Genomic DNA, 16,999 nt, shown 5'->3' on the forward strand with positions numbered 1-16,999 from the left:
ATTATCCTTACAAGCCCAGCATGGTAGTGCATTCCTTTAGTCCTAGTACTCCAGAGGCTGAGGTAGGAAGATGGATGTGAGTTCAAGGCCAGCCTGGGGCAGTTCCAAGTCAGCCTGGGCTAGAGTGAGACCCAGCTTCAAAAACTAAACAAAACAGGGCTAGAGAGATGGCTTAGCGGTTAAGTGCTTGCCTGTGAAGCCTAAGGACCACGGTTCGAGGCTCGATTCTCCAGCATTCTCCAGGACCCACATTAGCCAGATGCCCAAGGGGGCGCACACATCGGGAGTTCGTTTGCTGTGGCTGGAAGCCCTGGGGTGCCCATTCTCTCTCTCTGTCTCTGCCTCTTTTGCTGTCACTCTCAAATAAATAAATGAACAAAAAATTAAAACAGAACAAAACAAAAACGCACAGTTACCCTTAGAACTTAGAGCAAAATAATCTTCCCAGTCCAGCTGGGTAGGTAACTTGCAGCATTCGTGCACTTACCCATTGGTGGGGAACGAGGACACATACTCGTTACTTTCTCCAACATGGGATGTTTGGAAATGAATGGCAACATTTTGTTTATTACTTATTTATTTGAGAGAGAGAAAGAGGCAGAGAGGCTGGCCTTAGTCAGGGTATCTCTAGCCCCTGCAGATGAACTCCAGACATATGCACCACCTGTGCATCTGGGTTTGCATGGGTACTAGCAAATCAAACCTGGGTCCTTAGGTTTTGCAGGCAAGTGCCTTAACTGCTAAGCCATCTCTACAGCCTGAGAACATTTTTTAGTGTCACAGTAGCTAGGAAGTAGTCCTGGCATTTAGAGGCCAGTGGTGCTCAAGACAAACAGTGAATTAAAGAGTATGGGGCCAGGCGTGGAGGCACACGCCTTTAATCCCAGTACTTGGGAGGCAGAGGTAGGAGGATTGCCATGAGTTCTAGGCCACCCCAAGACTACATAGTGAATTCCAGGTCAGCCTGAGCCAGAGTGAGACCCTACTTTGGACCCCCCCCCCCCAAAAAAAAAATAGAGTATGTCATTTGTATGTGAAATTGAAAGATTGGCTGAGCATGGTGGTGCATACCTGTAATCCTAGCACTGAGGATGTGCCAGCCTCAGGTACATAGCAAGTTTGAGTCCAGTTGAAAAAAGATCTTAAGGGTTAGATTAGGATATGTAGTATTTCTCTAGCAAGTGCCTGAGAAAGGCTTATTATAATACGTAAGGAAAACTGTGTCTTTCTAGGTGAATAAGTCTGATGACACAGCAGAACATCTTCTGGAGTTAGGCTGGTTCACTATGAACAACCTTCTCCCCAATACTGTCTACAAGGCAAGTCTCAAGTTTTTTACTTCTTTTTTTTTTCGTGGTGCTGGGGATGGGACACAGGGCTTTGCACATGATAGGCAAGCACTATACACTGAGCTGCTCCCACTTATCTATAAGGCGAGTCTTATTTAACCCATTCCTAATCCACTCATGGGCTTCTTAGCAAAGCACATTACAAAGGCCCTTTCATATAAACAAGAATAAAAGGGGCTTGAATGGTAAAAGCTTGCCCAGCTTAGCAAGACCATTTCTTCAGTTCTCCTGCCAAAGGTTTACAGGTTGATTTGTAGAATGGTTGTTAGGGAGCTCATGTTGTGGATCTGTTGGTGACTCTGCTGCAGGTAGTCCTACGGCCCCAGAGTTCCTGCCAGTCTGGGCGACAACTAGCTCTCCGTCTTTTCAGCAAAGTCCGGCCCCCTGTTGGGGGTATTTCTGTCAAAGAACACTTTGAGGTAAGTAAACAGTCTGGTAGGAGCCCAGGATCAAAAGCATTTCAAAGCTAGATGTGTGTTATGCCAGTTAGTGCATTTAATTGATGGATAGTGTCTGAACTATAATTTCTTCTTCACCCTTCTTCCCTGTTAGGTGAATGTTGTGCCTCTCACCATCCAGTTGACACACCAGTTCTTCCACAGAATGATGGGCTTTTTCTTTCCTGGACGAAATGTGGAAGATGATGAAGTTGGTGATGAAGAGGATAAGTCCAAACTGGTGACTACTGGTAAGAATTTTAATGGGGGAATGTTGGAAGGATGGAGTGGCAGCCTTAGGCAGCTTTATAAGAAGGCTCACTGTTGGTCTGCTTGTACCTATTACAGGAATACCAGTGGTGAAGCCTCGGCAGCTGATAGCCACAGATGATGCTGTACCACTGGGCCCAGGAAAGGGAGTGGCACAGGGCTTGACCCGCAGTTCTGGGGTCAGAAGGTCATTTCGTAAATCACCTGAGGTACAGCATATGTCCCTGAAAATAGAAAAATGGCAGAAGCTGAATGTGGTGGTATACTCCATTAACTCAGCACTTGGGAGCCTGGGGCAGGAAGATCATGAGTTCAACACTAGCCTGGGCGACATAATGAGATCCTGTCTCAAAATAGGAAAGAAGATTCTTAGGATGTGGTGCAGTTGGTAGAAAGCTTGCCTGGCATGCAGGAAGTCCAGAGTTCAATTCCCAGATTCTCAGTACTGCATAAACCTGGTGTGGTGGCACATGTCTATAATTTCAGCACTGGTGAAGTAGAGGCAGGAGGAACATAGGTTTGAGGCCAGCCTGGAATACATGAGCGAACCTGTCTTAAAAACAAAAAAGGAAAGCTGGGTGTGGTGGTGCACGCCTTTAATCCCAGCACTGGGGAGGCAGAGGTAGAAGGATTGCCGTGAGTTTGAGGCCACCCTGACTCCATAGTGAATTCCAGGTCAGCCTGGGCAAGAGTGAGACCCTACCTCAAATCAAAAAGGGGAGGGGTTCTGCAGAGATGGCTCAGCATTTAAAGCATTTGCCTGCAAAGCCTATGGACCAAGGTTTGATACCTAGGACCCCTGTAAGCCAAATGCACAAGGTAGCACATGCATCTGGAGTTCATTTGCAGTGGCTGAAGGCCCTGGCATGCTCCTTCTCTCCTTTCTTCCGTCCCTCTCCCTTCTTTTATCTCTTTCTCCCTCTCTCTCTCCCTCTCTCTCTCTCTGAAATAAATAAAAATAAAAGCCAAAATTAAAACATACCTTAGTATGCTTGAAACAAAAGTAGGGGGAATGTCTTAAGGCTTTCTGTTGGACATGGCTGGGTTTTTTTTTCCTATTTTTAAGTCTTCTGCAGATGTGAAAGGAGAGAGAGGGTGTGTTTGATAGTTTAGAGGCTCATGTTCCTTTCCTGATTTTCCTAGCACCCTGTGGATGATATTGACAAGATGAAAGAGCGAGCTGCCATGAACAACTCCTTCATCTACATAAAGATTCCACAGGTTCCATTGTGTGTCAGCTATAAGGTGTGTCCCTTCCCCCACCTAGCGCTTTCTAAGCAGGGTGGGAAGAGAATCAAATAATCAGTTGCAGATAGGCAGATAGCCAAGCTTCTTGCGAAGCAGGCCCATGGCTGACAAATCTGCTATTCCTTCTGCCTCTGGCAGGAGTCAGCACTGTTACCAGGTAAGGGAAGTCTGAATCTGTATTTCTAGATTGCTATGGTAGGGCTTAAGTTTAAGTATGGGCTTAGACTGAAAATGACAGCTGATGTATTTCCCCACCTCTTCTTTCCTTTTCCTCTTCTAGGGTGAGAAGAACAGTGTGGACTGGGGTGACCTTAACTTGGTGCTACCCTGTCTGGAATACCACAACAACACATGGACATGGCTAGACTTTGCCATGGCTGTCAAAAGGGACAGCCGAAAAGCTCTGGTTGCCCAGGTATCTCGCCAGGGCTTATGGTTGTTTCATTAACAGGCGTTCAGGAGCCCTTTTTCTAAAATATGTTGAGAGAGATAGCTGAATGAAGAAGCAGATGAATGAAGTGACTTATGTCTTTTGTTCTCCCCCAGATAATTAAATATTTACTGCTTTAGATATGTTAAGCACCATTAACATGAGGAAACAAAGGGCTCCTACCACATCAGATTTAGAATGTTTCTAATTAGACTGTAAGCTTCTTTTTTTGGGGGGGAGGGTTCGATTTTTCGAGGTAGGGTCTCACTCTGGTACAGGCTGACCTGGAATTAACTCTGTCATCTCAGGGTGGCCTTGAACTCATGGTAATCCTCCTACCTCTGCCTCCCGAGTGCTGGGATTAAAGGCGTGCGCCACCACGTCCGGCTTGTAAGCTTCTTAAAAGGAGACCATTTTATTTATAATGTGAATTGTCCAGTTGTGCTTTGCATGAAGTTTAATAAATATTGTTGACTTGGTTCACTTTGACTTACTCTGCCTGTCTTATTAATACTTACCTTTCCTTCTACTCCTTCACTCACCAGGTAATCAAAGAAAAGCTAAGGCTGAAACCTGCAATGGGGTCTGAGGTCCGGGGAAAGCTAGAAACTAAACCAGACCTGAATATGCAACAGCAGGAAGAGGAGGAGAAAGCTCGGCTCCTCATCGGTTTAAGTGTGGGTGACAAGAATCCTGGCAAGAAGTCCATCTTTGGCAGGCGCAAGTGACTCGTCAATCCGAGTGACTGCAGTACAGGATCTGACTCTCAGGCTCCAGGGACTTGAGGGCGGGAGGAGCTTCCCTTTTGTGAGGTGTTGGAGCTCATAGGGAACTGAGACAGTGTTCTTTGGCAGCTGTCCTATTCCCTGCAGAGCATGGTGGACAGTAATGCTGAGTTCCATCTCAGGCTGATCCGGCCCTGGGCCAGAGAGGAAGGAGAACCAGAAGACCCAGAGTTTGGGCCAAAGCCTAGGATCCTATTTCCTTGGGGTCAGCTGAAAGGGTGAGGGGATAGTAATGATCAAGTGTGATGAATTTTTATAAAGACATATATATATATATATATAGATAGATACATATATATATATTTCTAAGTGTAACTGCTCTTCCGCTGTGCCAGGAAGTTGAGGGGAAGGGTCTGATCTTGTGTGCCTCACTGTACTGCCTTGTATAAAAGAGGTATTAGTGTTCCGGGGGAATGTGTTTGCTCACTTTGGAGGATGGTAATAGGAGCCAGGGCTGTCTATAGGTCCTCTGTTCTTTCCTCTTGAGTGTACGCTGGAGAATGGGGAAAAAAAAAAAAAAAGATTTAAAGAGAAAAAAAAATATTTTAAATTTGATGTTGGCTTTTTTTTTGTTTAGTTGTGTTGTGCAAGTGTTCAGTCTGTCTGTGTTATTCTCTCCCCACCAATCCAACACATTTTCCAGCTGCCACTGTAATAAGGGTGGTTTCCTTCCTCCTCTGTCTTGAAGCTGTATTACAGATACTTCTTAGCTTTTCTATGGCTCTGGCCCAAAGCTGATGTGTGTGTGCACAGTGGAAGAGGTGGGGCTCATGAGTAATGCAGTGTCAGAGGGAGGATTGCTTATGTAACTGGAACAGCAGATTTAGCAAGAGAGGAGGCAGATACTGGGGATGGGAGCAGTGAGCTGTCGACAGAGGCAGCACTTCCGGGTGCCTACTCCTAGAAAGGTATGGTGAGGGGCTCTAGTGGTCTGAGGAGGGGAATTGAAGGTGTGGACCACGGTAAGATCCTGAAGCCAGGAAGTGTCTGGTTAGGAGTGAGTCTCTGATGCCCAGCTTTTGGGGGTGGGCCAAAGGATGCTTTATGAGAAAGCATTGTAGGCCTTTTCTGAGGCTCAGATTGTGTATTTCTGATTTGTAATGGAAAAAACATTCCAACTCCTAACTGTCCTAGAGGCTTTGAATTACGTCCAGGAAATTTAGGCTTTACCACAAAGCTAGCTTAGTAGGGATTTTTCCCAGTTCTTTTTATTTATTTACTTGAGAGTAACAGAGAGAGAAAGAGGCAGATAGATAGAATGGGTGCACCAGGGCCTGCAACCACCGCAGATGAACTCCAGATGCATGTACCGCCTTGTGCATATGGCTTGCGTGGGTCCTGGGGAATCGAGCCTCGAACTGGGGTCCTTAGGCTTCACAGGCAAGTGCTTAACTGCTAAGCCATCTCTCCAGCCCTTTTTCCTGGTTCTTGAAAATCTACCCCTAGCCGGGTGTGGTGGTGTATGTCTTTAATCCCTGCACTCGGGAGGCAGACGGGGGAGGATCACTGAGTTTGAGGCCACCCTGAGACTACATAGTGAATTCCAGGTCAGCCTGGGCTAGAGTGAGAGACCCTACCTTGAGAAACAAAACAAAAAAAAACAAAAAAGAAAGAAAGAAAAAGAAAAATCTGACCCTAGAGTTTGAGACATGAGAAAGTGTACCTATTAATTTAAGGTAGGTAGAACCTGCAATGCTTTGGGAAGAAGTTTAGAGTGGCTACCTTCTCAGCAGTGTGGCAACATCCAGGGCCCTTTGGCCCGAGGCTGGAAGAGCCTCTGGTGTGGTGTGGGGACCATCAGGTCAGGACTGGAAGAACTATGGGAACTACAGGGTCATCAGGAGCCCCTACGGCCAGCCCCACTGCTACTTGAGAAGACTCTATCTGAGTGGCCAGTGCCTCAGTTCATCAGCCTCTTTCTACCAGAGTTTCCCATGAGGCCTGTAAGAAGGCAGCAGCAGCTGAAGGTAGGTCATTGAAATCCCTGGGAGGGGTCTGTGGAAGAAATGTTGAAGCAGCCAGTCTCAGTTGCCCTCTTTTCCATTTCTTTGTATAGATTTTAGGCCTTGTGGCTAAAGGCTCTTTTGGAACTGTCTTGAAAGTGCTAGATTGTGCCCAGAAAGCTGTGTTTGCACTGAAGGTAGGGATCTAGGTAATCCAGTTCCTATTTCCAATCTGTCCCAGAGAGATTAGAAGAAATAAATTCCGCAGCACTATTCTCTGAGAGTTATCCTTCCTCTGCCTTTGCAGGTGGTACCCAAGGTGAAAGTCCTACAGAGGGACACCCTGAGGCAGTGCAAAGAGGAGGTTAGCATTCAGGTATGCAGAGTTCTGGAAAGCATGGTGGGGAGAACAAAGTCACAGGTTTCGGAGAAAGCACTTTTCCTTCCCTAGCTATGCTGCTTTTCCTTGTTTTAACTCCCCATTTGTTTCCATTTCAGTGCAACACCAGAGTATATCCTGAGAAAAGTAGTAGTTAGCTGTCAACACACTCAAGTCCTGCCAGTGCATTTCTTACTGGTGTTCTGGTTTCAGGAGTCTCAGGCAGGCAGTCCCAAGTATTGAGTTCCTTTGAGCCGAGAGCTGAAACAGCAGCTCCATTTCTGCACAACTAGGTAAAACCTGATGTCTTGACTATATCAAATCTATTCTTTCCTAACTTCTTGTCCTTTGTCCCTAGCGACAGATCAACCATCCTTTTATACACAGCTTGGGGGACAGCTGGCAGGGGAAACGGCACCTCTTTATTAGTGAGTGATTGCCCTCTTTCTTCACCCCTAATAGTCCACCCACCATTCTCTTCACCCGAGATTGTCTGTTCCTCTGGGATTATTCCGTCTTGCTCTGTTCCCCTCTTATCGAACTTCATCCAAAACAAGAGGGAACAGCAGGTGGCATCAGTTTGGGCAGATGGTCTGTAATGCTTTGAGCCCAAGCATTGTAGACCCTAAACATTGCCTTGGCTTCTGGTGCTTTGTAGTGTGTAGCTACTATTGTACAGATCTCTACTCCCTGTGGGCTGCTGTTGGTTGCTTTCCAGAGGCCTCTGTCCGCCTATTTGCAGCTGAGCTGGTCCTTGTGCTATGTAAGTGGAAAAGTGGTAAGGGAAAGGGAAGAATTAAGTTGGTGGGAAGGAGAAGACAGTAATTCTGGAAGTCAAAGACGAGGAATGGGATAGGTACTGCCCGGAAACCAGGAGTCACCAGGAGACCTTCAGTACATTCCATGTTTGCTGTTGTCCACAGGCTACCTGCATGACTTGGGCATCATCCATCGCGATGTGAAGGTAGAGTTAAGTGTTTATCCTCTAGTCTAAGAGGAATCTCAGTAAGAAGTTGCATCAGGTCCAAGAAGGTGGGTGGGAGCTGACAACAGTTGATGTTTGGTTCTCTGGGTGCTAAGGATTTGGGTAAGATCCGCTAAATATAGATTTGAATGCTGAGAAAGGGCCATCTCCAGCAAGTGGGTACCACAGTGAATGAAGCAAAGAGTTGATATGGGGGTACTTACCTGTAACCCCAGAGCTTGGGACAGAAACTAGAGGATTAACACAAGTTTAAAGCCAGCCTGGCCTGCACAGTGAGATTCTGTCTAAAAAAGAAAGGAAAAGAAACACAGTTGAAGAATACTATACCTTCTTACTCATGCTCTTGCAGATGGAGAACATCCTTCTGGATGACCGAGGTAAGTCTTCTAGCTCCACAATGAAAAATACTTCTGCTGGGGAAAAAATGATGACTGATAAGGTTCCACCCCCTCTCTTTGTAGGCCATCTGAAATTGACAGACTTTGGTCTGTCCCGTCATCTGCCCCAGGGAGCGCGAGCCTATACCATCTGTGGCACTCTTCAGTACATGGGTGAGAGAGGCTAAAGATGGTGGGTGGATAGCGAAGGATGTCAATGACAAGTACCTTTCAAATCCATAGCCCCAGAGGTCCTGAGTGGTGGGCCTTACAACCACAGTGCTGATTGGTGGTCCCTGGGAGTATTACTTTTTTCTCTGGCAACTGGGAAGGTGAGAGAACGGTAGTGGTGGTGGGCAGAGAAGAGAGCTGTGATGGGAGATGGGCCTTAGAAGTCTTATTGCCATCTACCTTATTCCCATCCCGACCTCTTTAACTCAGTTCCCAGTGGCAGCAGAAAGAGATCATGTGACCATGTTGGCACGTGTGACCCACTGTGAATCTAAGGTCCCAGCTTCTGTTAACCAAGAGCTCTCTCTCCTGCTCCATGAGGTAAGGGTTGAACATTTTCTTTCTGACTACCAAATCATTCATTCTATCTTTCCCTTATCAGTGAATTATTTCCCTGCTTCTTTGAGTAATGTTTGCAAGGGGAGGAAGATCTTTTTTTGGAGGCACTCTAAACCTCTTTAAATGTCATTCCAAGGGCTGGGCATGGTGGTGCCCACCTTTAATCCTAGCACTTGGGAGGCAGAGGTCACTTCTTTGCCTGCCCCACCCCCCATTTCTCCATGAAGTCCTTTATACCCCTGTCATCATCTTTGTTTATTGGCCTCTGCCTATCCCAGGCTCTCACCCTTCCTACTCTTTGTGCCTCCAGCTCTTATGCCAGAACCCCTTGCACCGTCTGCGTTATCTGCATCACTTCCAGGTCCACCCTTTCTTTCGGGGTGTGGCCTTTGATCCAGAGCTCCTACAGAAGCAGCCTGTGGACTTCATCATGGAGACAGAAGATACACAGCCCAGCCCATTGGAGCCCATCCCCTTCAAGGACTTTGACTATGATCTGGAGTCCTTCCTGGTCCACTCTATCTCTGCTTCACCCCCTCTCCTGTAGACTGGAGCCCAGCTGGAAACCTGAGGATGTCCTCCACTGTCAACTCAGTATGACACTTGATGATCCTGTTTTCTCTTGGTTGCTGCTTAATACGCCATCCTTCCAGGTGCTGGATCAGAGTTAAATCGTTAGCATTTTGTTCCTGTCAGCCACAACTAGCCCTAGTCCTTCTCCATCATATAACCCACCTCTCACTTCATCTCAGATCAAGGTTATGACCTTTTTCTTTACTTCTACTGTATAATCAATTTCTCTCTATTATTTTACTTTATTAATTTTTTTGAGGTAGGATCTGTCTCTAGCTCAGGCAGACCTGGAATTCACTATGATAGTTTTAGGGTGGCCTCAAACTCATAGCAATCCTACCTCTGCCTCCCAAGTGCTGGGATTAAAGTCATGCGCTACCAAAAAGGTGCTTGGCCTTTTTATTATCATTATTATTGGCAACTTTAATATATGAACATATTGGAAGTTGGCTGCATTCCTATCATGTTATCCTCTTTTGTCTCCTCCCCACTGCTCCATCTCTGTATTCTTACCCACAAGCTGTCAACCAAAGATTTATACTTTACCTTCTTGTTTCTCTGCCCTGTTTCTTTCCTAGGCATTAAAAACACTTTATGGGCTCCCAAGGTGTTATTTATATGTTTAATAAGCTAGTCAGAAGCAATATGGACTTAGCATGGTGGCATACGCCTTTAATCTCAGCACTCAGGAGGCAGAAGTGGGAAGATCATTGTGAGTTTGAGGCCAACCTTGCACTACAGAGTGATTTTCAGGCTATCCTAGGCTAGAGTGAGACCCTACATCCCCCCCACCAAAATAAAAAGCAATATGAATGCTTTTCAAATACCTCAAAAACTAGCATTTTGCCTATTGAGTAAATATTCAACAAAAATTTAATATGATAGCTTAAGGCTATTATTTAATATAATTTCTGGAAACTGGAAAGTGAACCTAATAGCCTATATGTGAGGGAGAAAATACAAACTTAAACAGAGATGGATGAAATGTCTTCTCTAGGAGTAACTGGGATAGCTACCCACATCTTTTCCAAAACAAAACCTCCTCAGGAGATAGAAGGACTATTAAACTGATCATCATGAACCAAGGTTCAGGGCTTTTGTTTTTGAGGCTCGCTCTAAGTTGTTCATGCTGGTTTTGAGTTAATTCTGTAGGCCAGGCAGACTTAGTTTGTGATCCTCCTGCCTCAGCTTCCTAAGTAGTTGGGGTTATAGTCCTTTGCCATCAGGCCTGGCTAAGATTCCTTTTTTTTTTTTTTTTTTTTTTTTTTGGTTTTCCAAGGTAGAGTCTCACTCTAGCTCATGCTGACCTGGAATTCACTATGTAGTTTCAGGGTGATCCTCCTACCTCTGCCTCTCAAGTGCTGGGATTAAAGGCATGTGCCACTATGCCCGGCAAGATTCCCTTTTTTTTTTTTTTAGGTAGGGTCTCGCTCTAGCCAAGGCTGACCTGGAATTCACTGTGTAGTCTCAGGGTGGCCTCAAACTCATGGTGATCCTCCTACCTCTGCCTCCCGAGTGCTGGAATTAAAGGCATGCGCCACCACACCTGGCCAAGATTCCATTTTTGATGGGCAAATGAAATGGTTGAGGGCCATATGTCACTACCTTTAAAATTTAAAGTTTGAAATTTGGGCTGGAGAGATGGCTTAGTGGTTAAGGAACTTGCCTACAAAGCCCAAGGACCTAGGTTTGCTTCTGCAGTATGCATGTATCTGGAGTACGCTTGCAATGTCCGGAGGACCTGGCATGCTCATTCTCCTTTCTCTCCTCTTTCTCGCAAATAAATAAGTTAAAAAAAAATTAAAGTTCGAGACTTAACTCAAAAACCTTTTCCTGCACTGGCGAGATGGCTTAGTGGTTAAAGGCACTTGATTGCAATGCCTAGTGGTCCAGGTTTAATTCTCCAGTATCCACATTAAAGCCATGTGCATAAAATGGTACATTCATCTGGTGTTTGTCTACAGTGGCAAGAGACCCTGGCATTCCCATACTTTATCTCTGTCTGTCTGTCTCACAAATAAGTAAAAGTAACTTTTTTTTTGGCGGGGGGTTTTCGAGGTATGGTCTCACGCTGGTCCAGGCTGGCCTGGAATTAACTATGTAGTATCAGGCACGTGATTCTCCTACCTCTGCCTCCAGAGTGCTGGGATTAAAGGCATGCACCACCACACCCGGCAAAAGTTAACTTTTAATAAAAGAAACTTCCTTTTGTAAGGAAAATCATCCGGACTTTGAATTTATGTACATTTCTAGCCTTATGAAGTTTTCATTCTCTTAAACTTCTCAAAACCTTATACTCCATTTTTCTTCTATTTGAGGGTAAAATGTGCTAGGCTATATTATTTTTCAGTTATGAATGATATTTGGAGGAAAGCAGGATGTGGTCTGATTAGTTATTGGGAGAAAGTACCAATTTGAAAAAGTCCTGCCTTCTCCTCACCACTTTATATTCTCTATTCAGATTTAATGACACATAAATAGTAATAGCTTTTACTTATTTGTATGAAATTTACTTAAAGAAATATTGGTATATGATCTGAAATGATATTTTCAATTGTTTTCTTGTGCTTTTTTTTTGTTTGTTTGTTTTTGTTTTTTTGTTTTTTTGTGGTAGGGTTTCACTCAAGCTCAGGCTGACCTGGAATTCACTATGTAGTCTCAGGGTGGCATTGAACACATGGCGATCCTCCTACCTCTGCCTCCTCAGTGCTAGGATTAAAGGCGTGCACCACCATGCCTGGCTTCCTATGCTTTGATTTTGATTTGGGGGATTTGAGATAAGGTCTCACTTTAGCCCAAGCTGCTGACCTGCCATTCACTATGTAGTCTCAGGTTTGGAGTGTCCTTGAATTCACTGCAATCCTCTTACCTCTGCCTCCCAAGTGCTGGGATTAAAGGTGTGTGCACCACACCTGGCTGATGTTTTTTTTTTTTTTTTTTTTTTTGGTTTTTTGAGGTAAGGTCTCACTCTAGCCCAGGCTGACCTGGAATTCACTATGTAGTCTCAGGGTGGCCTTGAACTCACGGCAATCCTCCTACCTCTGCCTCCTGAGTGCTGGCATTAAAGGCGTGTGCCACCACGCCCGGCGTGGCTGATTTTTTAAAAAATATTTTATTTATTTTGAGATAGAGGAAGCGAGAGGGACAGAGAATGGGTGCACCAGGGCTTCCAGCCACTGCAAACGAACTCCAGAAGCATTCACCACATTGTGCATTTGGCTTACATGCATCTAGTTTACATGGGTCCTGGGGAATCGAACCTGGGTCCTTTGGCTTTTCAGGCAAGTGCCTTAATCACTAAACCATCTCCCCTGCCCTGATATTTTTGTTGTTGTTGTTTGAGGTAGGGTTTCACCGTAGCTCAGGCTGACCTGGAATCCACCATGTAGTCTCAGGCTGGCCTCAAATTCACAAATGATCCTTATACTGCTGCCTTCCAAGTGGTAGGATTAAAGGCATGTGCCACCACGCCCAGCAATAAAAATATTTTTTTTAAAAATAAAGCTTGCTGGTCATGGTGGTACAAGACCTTAATCCAAGCATTTGGGAGGCTGAGGTAGGAGGACTACTGTGAGTTTGAGGCCACCTAAAGGGAGAAGGTAAAAGGAGGGAATGAAAGGAGAGAGAGAAGTATAAGAAATCGTAATTTGGAGCCAGGGAGGTAACTCAGGAGTTAAAGGTGATTGCTTGTGAAACCAGCTGGTCTGCTCTTTGGTTCCCTAGCTACCCACCCAAAGCTGGCTGCAAAAAGTGGCAAATGCTTGCTGGGTTTGGTGGTACACACCTTTAATCCCAGCACTTGGAAGGCAGAGGAGGATCACCATGAGTTGGAGGCCACCCTGAGACTACATAGTGAATTTCAGGTCAGCCTGAGAGAGTGAAACTCTACCTTGAAAAACAAAGCAAAACAAAAATAGTGGTGGTGAGTGCATCTGGTATTCGCTTGCAGTGGCAAAAGACTAGCATTTCTCTCCATGCACACACTAACAATTTTTAAAAAATATTTTATTGAGTTGAGAGAGGGAGAACAAAGAAGAGGCAGGACATCTGGCCATTGCAAATGAACTCCAGAAGCATGTGCCATCTTGTGCATCTGGTTTATGTAGGTACTAGGGAATCTAACCTGGATCCTTAGGCTTCCTTAGTAGCCATCTCTCCAGCTACAAACAAAACAAAACACAAAAATAATAAACAGCACTTGGGAGGCAGAGGAAGGAGGATCATCATGGGTTTGAGGCCACCCTGTGACTACATAGTGAATTCCAGGTCAGCCTGAGCTAGAGTGAGACCCTACTTGAAAAACCAGGAAAAAAAAAAAAAAAAAAAAAGCAGGGGCTGAAGAGATAGCACAGCAGTTACAGGTTGTTACTTGAAAAGTCTAATGGCCTGGGTTCAGTTCCCCAGTATTCACATAAAGCCAGATTCATAAAGTAGCACATGTGTGTGGAGTTTGTAGTGGCAAGAGGCCTTGGCATGGTCTGCCTGTTTGCTTATTTGCTCTCACATAGCCTCTGCTTCCCAATAAATAAAATATAGAATAGGGCTGGAGAGATGGCTTTGTGGTTAAGGTGCTAGCCTGCAAAGCTTGATGGTCTGAGTTTGATTCTGTAAAGACAGATACAAAATGTGGCCCATGTGTTTGGAATTTGTAGCAGCAAGAGGCCCTGGTGTACCTTTTCTTTCTCTCCTTGAAAATAAATAAAAATAAATAGGACTGGGGAGATAATCTTAGTGGTTAAGGCACTTAACCTATAAAGCCTCATGACCTTGTTTTGATTCCCTGGCATCCACATAAAACTATATGCACATCAAGTGGCACATGCATCTGTAGTTCGTTTGTAGTAGCTAGAGGCTTTGGCTTGCCCCCATTCACTCCCTCTGTCCCTCTTCTATAAAAATATTTGAAAAGGGCTGGAGAGATGGCTTAGTCGTTAAAGTGCTTGCCTGGGGAGCCTAAGGACACAGGTTTGATTCCTCAGTACCTACATAAGCCAGATGCACAAGGTGGCACAGGCATCTGGAGTTCATTTGTGGTGGCTGGAGGCCTTGATGTGCCCATTCTCTCTGCCTCTCTCTCAAATAAATTTTTTTGAAAAATAAAAAATATAAATTGGGTTGGGAGATGGCTCAGTGGCTAAAGGTACTTCCTTACAAAAGTCTGATGACCCAAATCCAGTTTTCCAGTCCTCATGTGAAGCCAGATGCAGAGCATGCATCTGGAGCAGCAAGTGTTTCTGGTGCACCCAAGCTCCTCTCCCTCTCAAAAAGATTTTTAAAAAGAAGAAACCACAATTTTGTAAAGGTCTTAATGACTGTGTTGTGTTGGAGTTGGGGGATGACGTGAAAGCCTGGGAAAGATGAGTAGAGCAGATGGGAAAAGAAGAGGGAAGAGCTGTGGTGGTGCAGGTCTGTATTTGAGGCCAGCCTAGACTACTTAAGAAAAAGAAACCGGGCATGGTGGTGTGTGCCTTTAATGCCAGCGTTTGGGAGGCTGAGGTAGGATCACCATGAGTTTGACCCACAAGAATGTGAAATCATGCTAGGGAAATGACTCAGTGAGTAAATGAAACACTTGCAAAAGTTCCTGGGTTCCAAATTTCCCAAACTCACAAGTTGTACATGGTTGCCCTAGTACCTAATCAGCAAGCCTACAGCAAGAAGGGAGGAGATGAGAACCTGAGAGCCACTGGACAAACAGTAAGTGGTGAGAGACTGCCCAAACTATGTGGAAGGCGAAGAGGACCAACCCTGGAAGTCATCCTCTGACCACATCTGTAATGCTGGCATGTCGTGGCCCTACATGTGAATGTACATAGCAATATATATAGCAATATATATAGACACTAACTGTGTTACCTGTGGGTATTTTCCTCCTTGTCTACTCCTCTCTAGCTGTATTTGCTACTGGAAATGCCATATTCCTTCAGGCACACACCTGGCATCTGACATACCAACTCTAATGAGTGAACATCTCAAGTTGCACATTTTCTATTACACAAGCTTTTACTACTGATCATTTCTTGCCTGTGTTTTTCTGTCACTTCTCACTCATTTGCCGAGTTTTCTTTTTTGTTTTTTTCCTTCGAGGTAGGGTCTCACTCTGGCTCAGGCTGACCTGGAATTCACTTATGTAGTCTCAGGGTGGCCTTGAACTCACAGTGATTCTCCTACCTCTGCCTCCCAAGTGCTGGGATTAGAGGTGTACGCCACCATGTCCAGCTCTGCTGGGTCTTTTTTATCAACCACAAATACTCTGACCTCCCCCTTCTGAACTTTGGGCAATTCTAGGCTGAAGATCATGTTGAAGAGCATGATGCTCACTTCATTAAGAATTTTAGCCTAAACTGGGAGGGTTGGTGCATACCTTTAATCCCAGCACTCGGGAGGCAGAGGTAGGATTGCCGTGAGTTCAAGGCCACCCTAAGACTATATTGTGAATTCCAAGTCAGCCTGAACTACAGTGATACTCTACCTTGGGGGGGGGGAACAGTTGAAAGTGAAGTTTTAATATGTTTAACCCAATATATCTAAAATATTGCTGGGATTTAAGGCCTGTGCCACCATGCCTGGCTCTTTTTTATACCTATAGCGCTTCCCAATTTGGGCTAGTCTCATTTAAAGTGCTCAGAGTTGCAGGTTGTGGTGACACAGACCTTTACTCTCAGCACTTGAGAGGTGGAGCTTGGAGGATCATGGTGAGTTTGAGGCCAGTCTGGTCTACAAAGTGAGTTCTAGGTCACCTCTCAAAATAGCCGGGTATGGTGGCGCTCATCTTTAATCTCAGCACTTGGGAAGCAGAGAGGTAGGAGGATCACTGAGAATTCGAGGTCACCCTGAGACTACAGAGTGAATTCCAGGTCAGCCTGGCCTAGAGTGAGACCCTTACTCGGGGTTGGGGGGAGAGCTACCTTGAAAAAACAAAATAAGATAAATATGCTCAAATTTATATGTGGCCAACAATACAGTTCTAGAGGAGTTCATACATAGCCCTGGGGTGAGGCAGGGTTATTGGTAATTCCAGGCTGATGAAACTATGTTTTAAACAAATGCCATCCTGTGACGTTTCTGTATTGAAAGAAGCACAGGAATATCAGTTATTAATGTGATTTCTGCCATAGTGTGCACCTGTAGTACCAGCAAATTGGGAGGTTGAAGCAGGATGTCGGGGCGCCCAAGACGAGCTTGAGCAACATAGTAAGACTAGTCTCAAAGCAAATGGGCTGCAGAGGCAGGATAGTCAGTAAATATTTGAGGCCAGCCTGGTCTACGTACTGAGACCTCAGCTGTGGGCTGGAGAGATGGCTTAGCGATTAAGGTGTTTGCCTGCAAAGCCAAAGAACCCTGGTTCAATTCTCCAAGACCCATGTAACCCAGATACACAAGGTGGTGCATGCATCTGGGGTTCGTTTGCAGTGGCTGGAGGCCCTGGCACACCCAATCCCCCTCTCTCAAATAACTAAGGTATTAAAAAAAATAAAAATAAAAAACCTCAGCTGTTATAAAAAATCAGTTCGGAAGCTGGGCGTAGTGGCGCACACCTTTAACCCTATCTCAAAAAACCAAAAAAAAAAAAAAAACAGGGCTGGAGAGATGGCTTAGCGGTTAAGCGCTTGCCTGTGAAGCCTAAGGACCCCGGTTCGAGGCTCGGTTCCC

The 16,999-nt window shown here is 45.2% G+C and overlaps 2 protein-coding genes across 4 annotated transcripts in view; both read left to right on the top strand.

Annotated features, from left to right (window-relative positions):
* Kiaa0100 (KIAA0100 ortholog) overlaps positions 1–4,924 on the top strand; it is a 44,404-nt gene extending 39,480 nt beyond the window's left edge. The window contains exons 33-39 of the mRNA XM_045158111.1: positions 1,233–1,319; positions 1,658–1,768; positions 1,902–2,037; positions 2,135–2,265; positions 3,200–3,301; positions 3,585–3,719; positions 4,280–4,924. Coding sequence (XP_045014046.1) covers positions 1,233–1,319; positions 1,658–1,768; positions 1,902–2,037; positions 2,135–2,265; positions 3,200–3,301; positions 3,585–3,719; positions 4,280–4,462 — 885 coding nt within the window. The 3' untranslated portion in view covers positions 4,463–4,924. The remainder of the gene's footprint in view (positions 1–1,232; positions 1,320–1,657; positions 1,769–1,901; positions 2,038–2,134; positions 2,266–3,199; positions 3,302–3,584; positions 3,720–4,279) is intronic.
* A 183-nt stretch (positions 4,925–5,107) lies between these two features.
* Positions 5,108–9,946, top strand: Rskr (ribosomal protein S6 kinase related). Of its 3 annotated transcripts, none has more exons than XM_045159744.1 (12): positions 5,108–5,427; positions 6,250–6,486; positions 6,576–6,659; positions 6,770–6,838; positions 7,200–7,269; positions 7,500–7,604; positions 7,765–7,805; positions 8,176–8,203; positions 8,288–8,377; positions 8,447–8,535; positions 8,645–8,755; positions 9,084–9,946. In XM_045159744.1, the coding sequence occupies exons 1-12, from the start codon at positions 5,371–5,373 to the stop codon at positions 9,318–9,320; spliced, it is 1,218 nt and encodes a 405-aa protein (XP_045015679.1). In that variant the 5' UTR covers positions 5,108–5,370; the 3' UTR covers positions 9,321–9,946. The 3 variants fall into 3 exon arrangements, with proteins under 3 accessions (XP_045015679.1, XP_045015680.1, XP_045015681.1); XM_045159745.1 differs by having other exon boundaries at positions 6,253–6,486; XM_045159746.1 differs by lacking the exon at positions 7,500–7,604.
* The last annotated feature ends 7,053 nt before the right edge of the window (positions 9,947–16,999 follow it).

Source organism: Jaculus jaculus, chromosome 9 (assembly GCF_020740685.1).
Source record: "Jaculus jaculus isolate mJacJac1 chromosome 9, mJacJac1.mat.Y.cur, whole genome shotgun sequence".
In the NCBI taxonomy this organism is placed as follows: Eukaryota; Metazoa; Chordata; class Mammalia; order Rodentia; family Dipodidae; genus Jaculus; species Jaculus jaculus.

Excerpts from the sequence above, each read along its gene's own strand:
- Rskr (XM_045159744.1), top strand. The coding sequence starts at position 5,371 with ATGGGAGCAGTGAGCTGTCGACAGAGGCAGCACTTCCGGGTGCCTACT. Across the intron at positions 7,605-7,764 it reads TGAGCTGGTCCTTGTGCTAT|GCTACCTGCATGACTTGGGC; the intron begins GTAAGTGGAAAA and ends TGTTGTCCACAG. Across the intron at positions 8,204-8,287 it reads CATCCTTCTGGATGACCGAG|GCCATCTGAAATTGACAGAC; the intron begins GTAAGTCTTCTA and ends CTCTCTTTGTAG.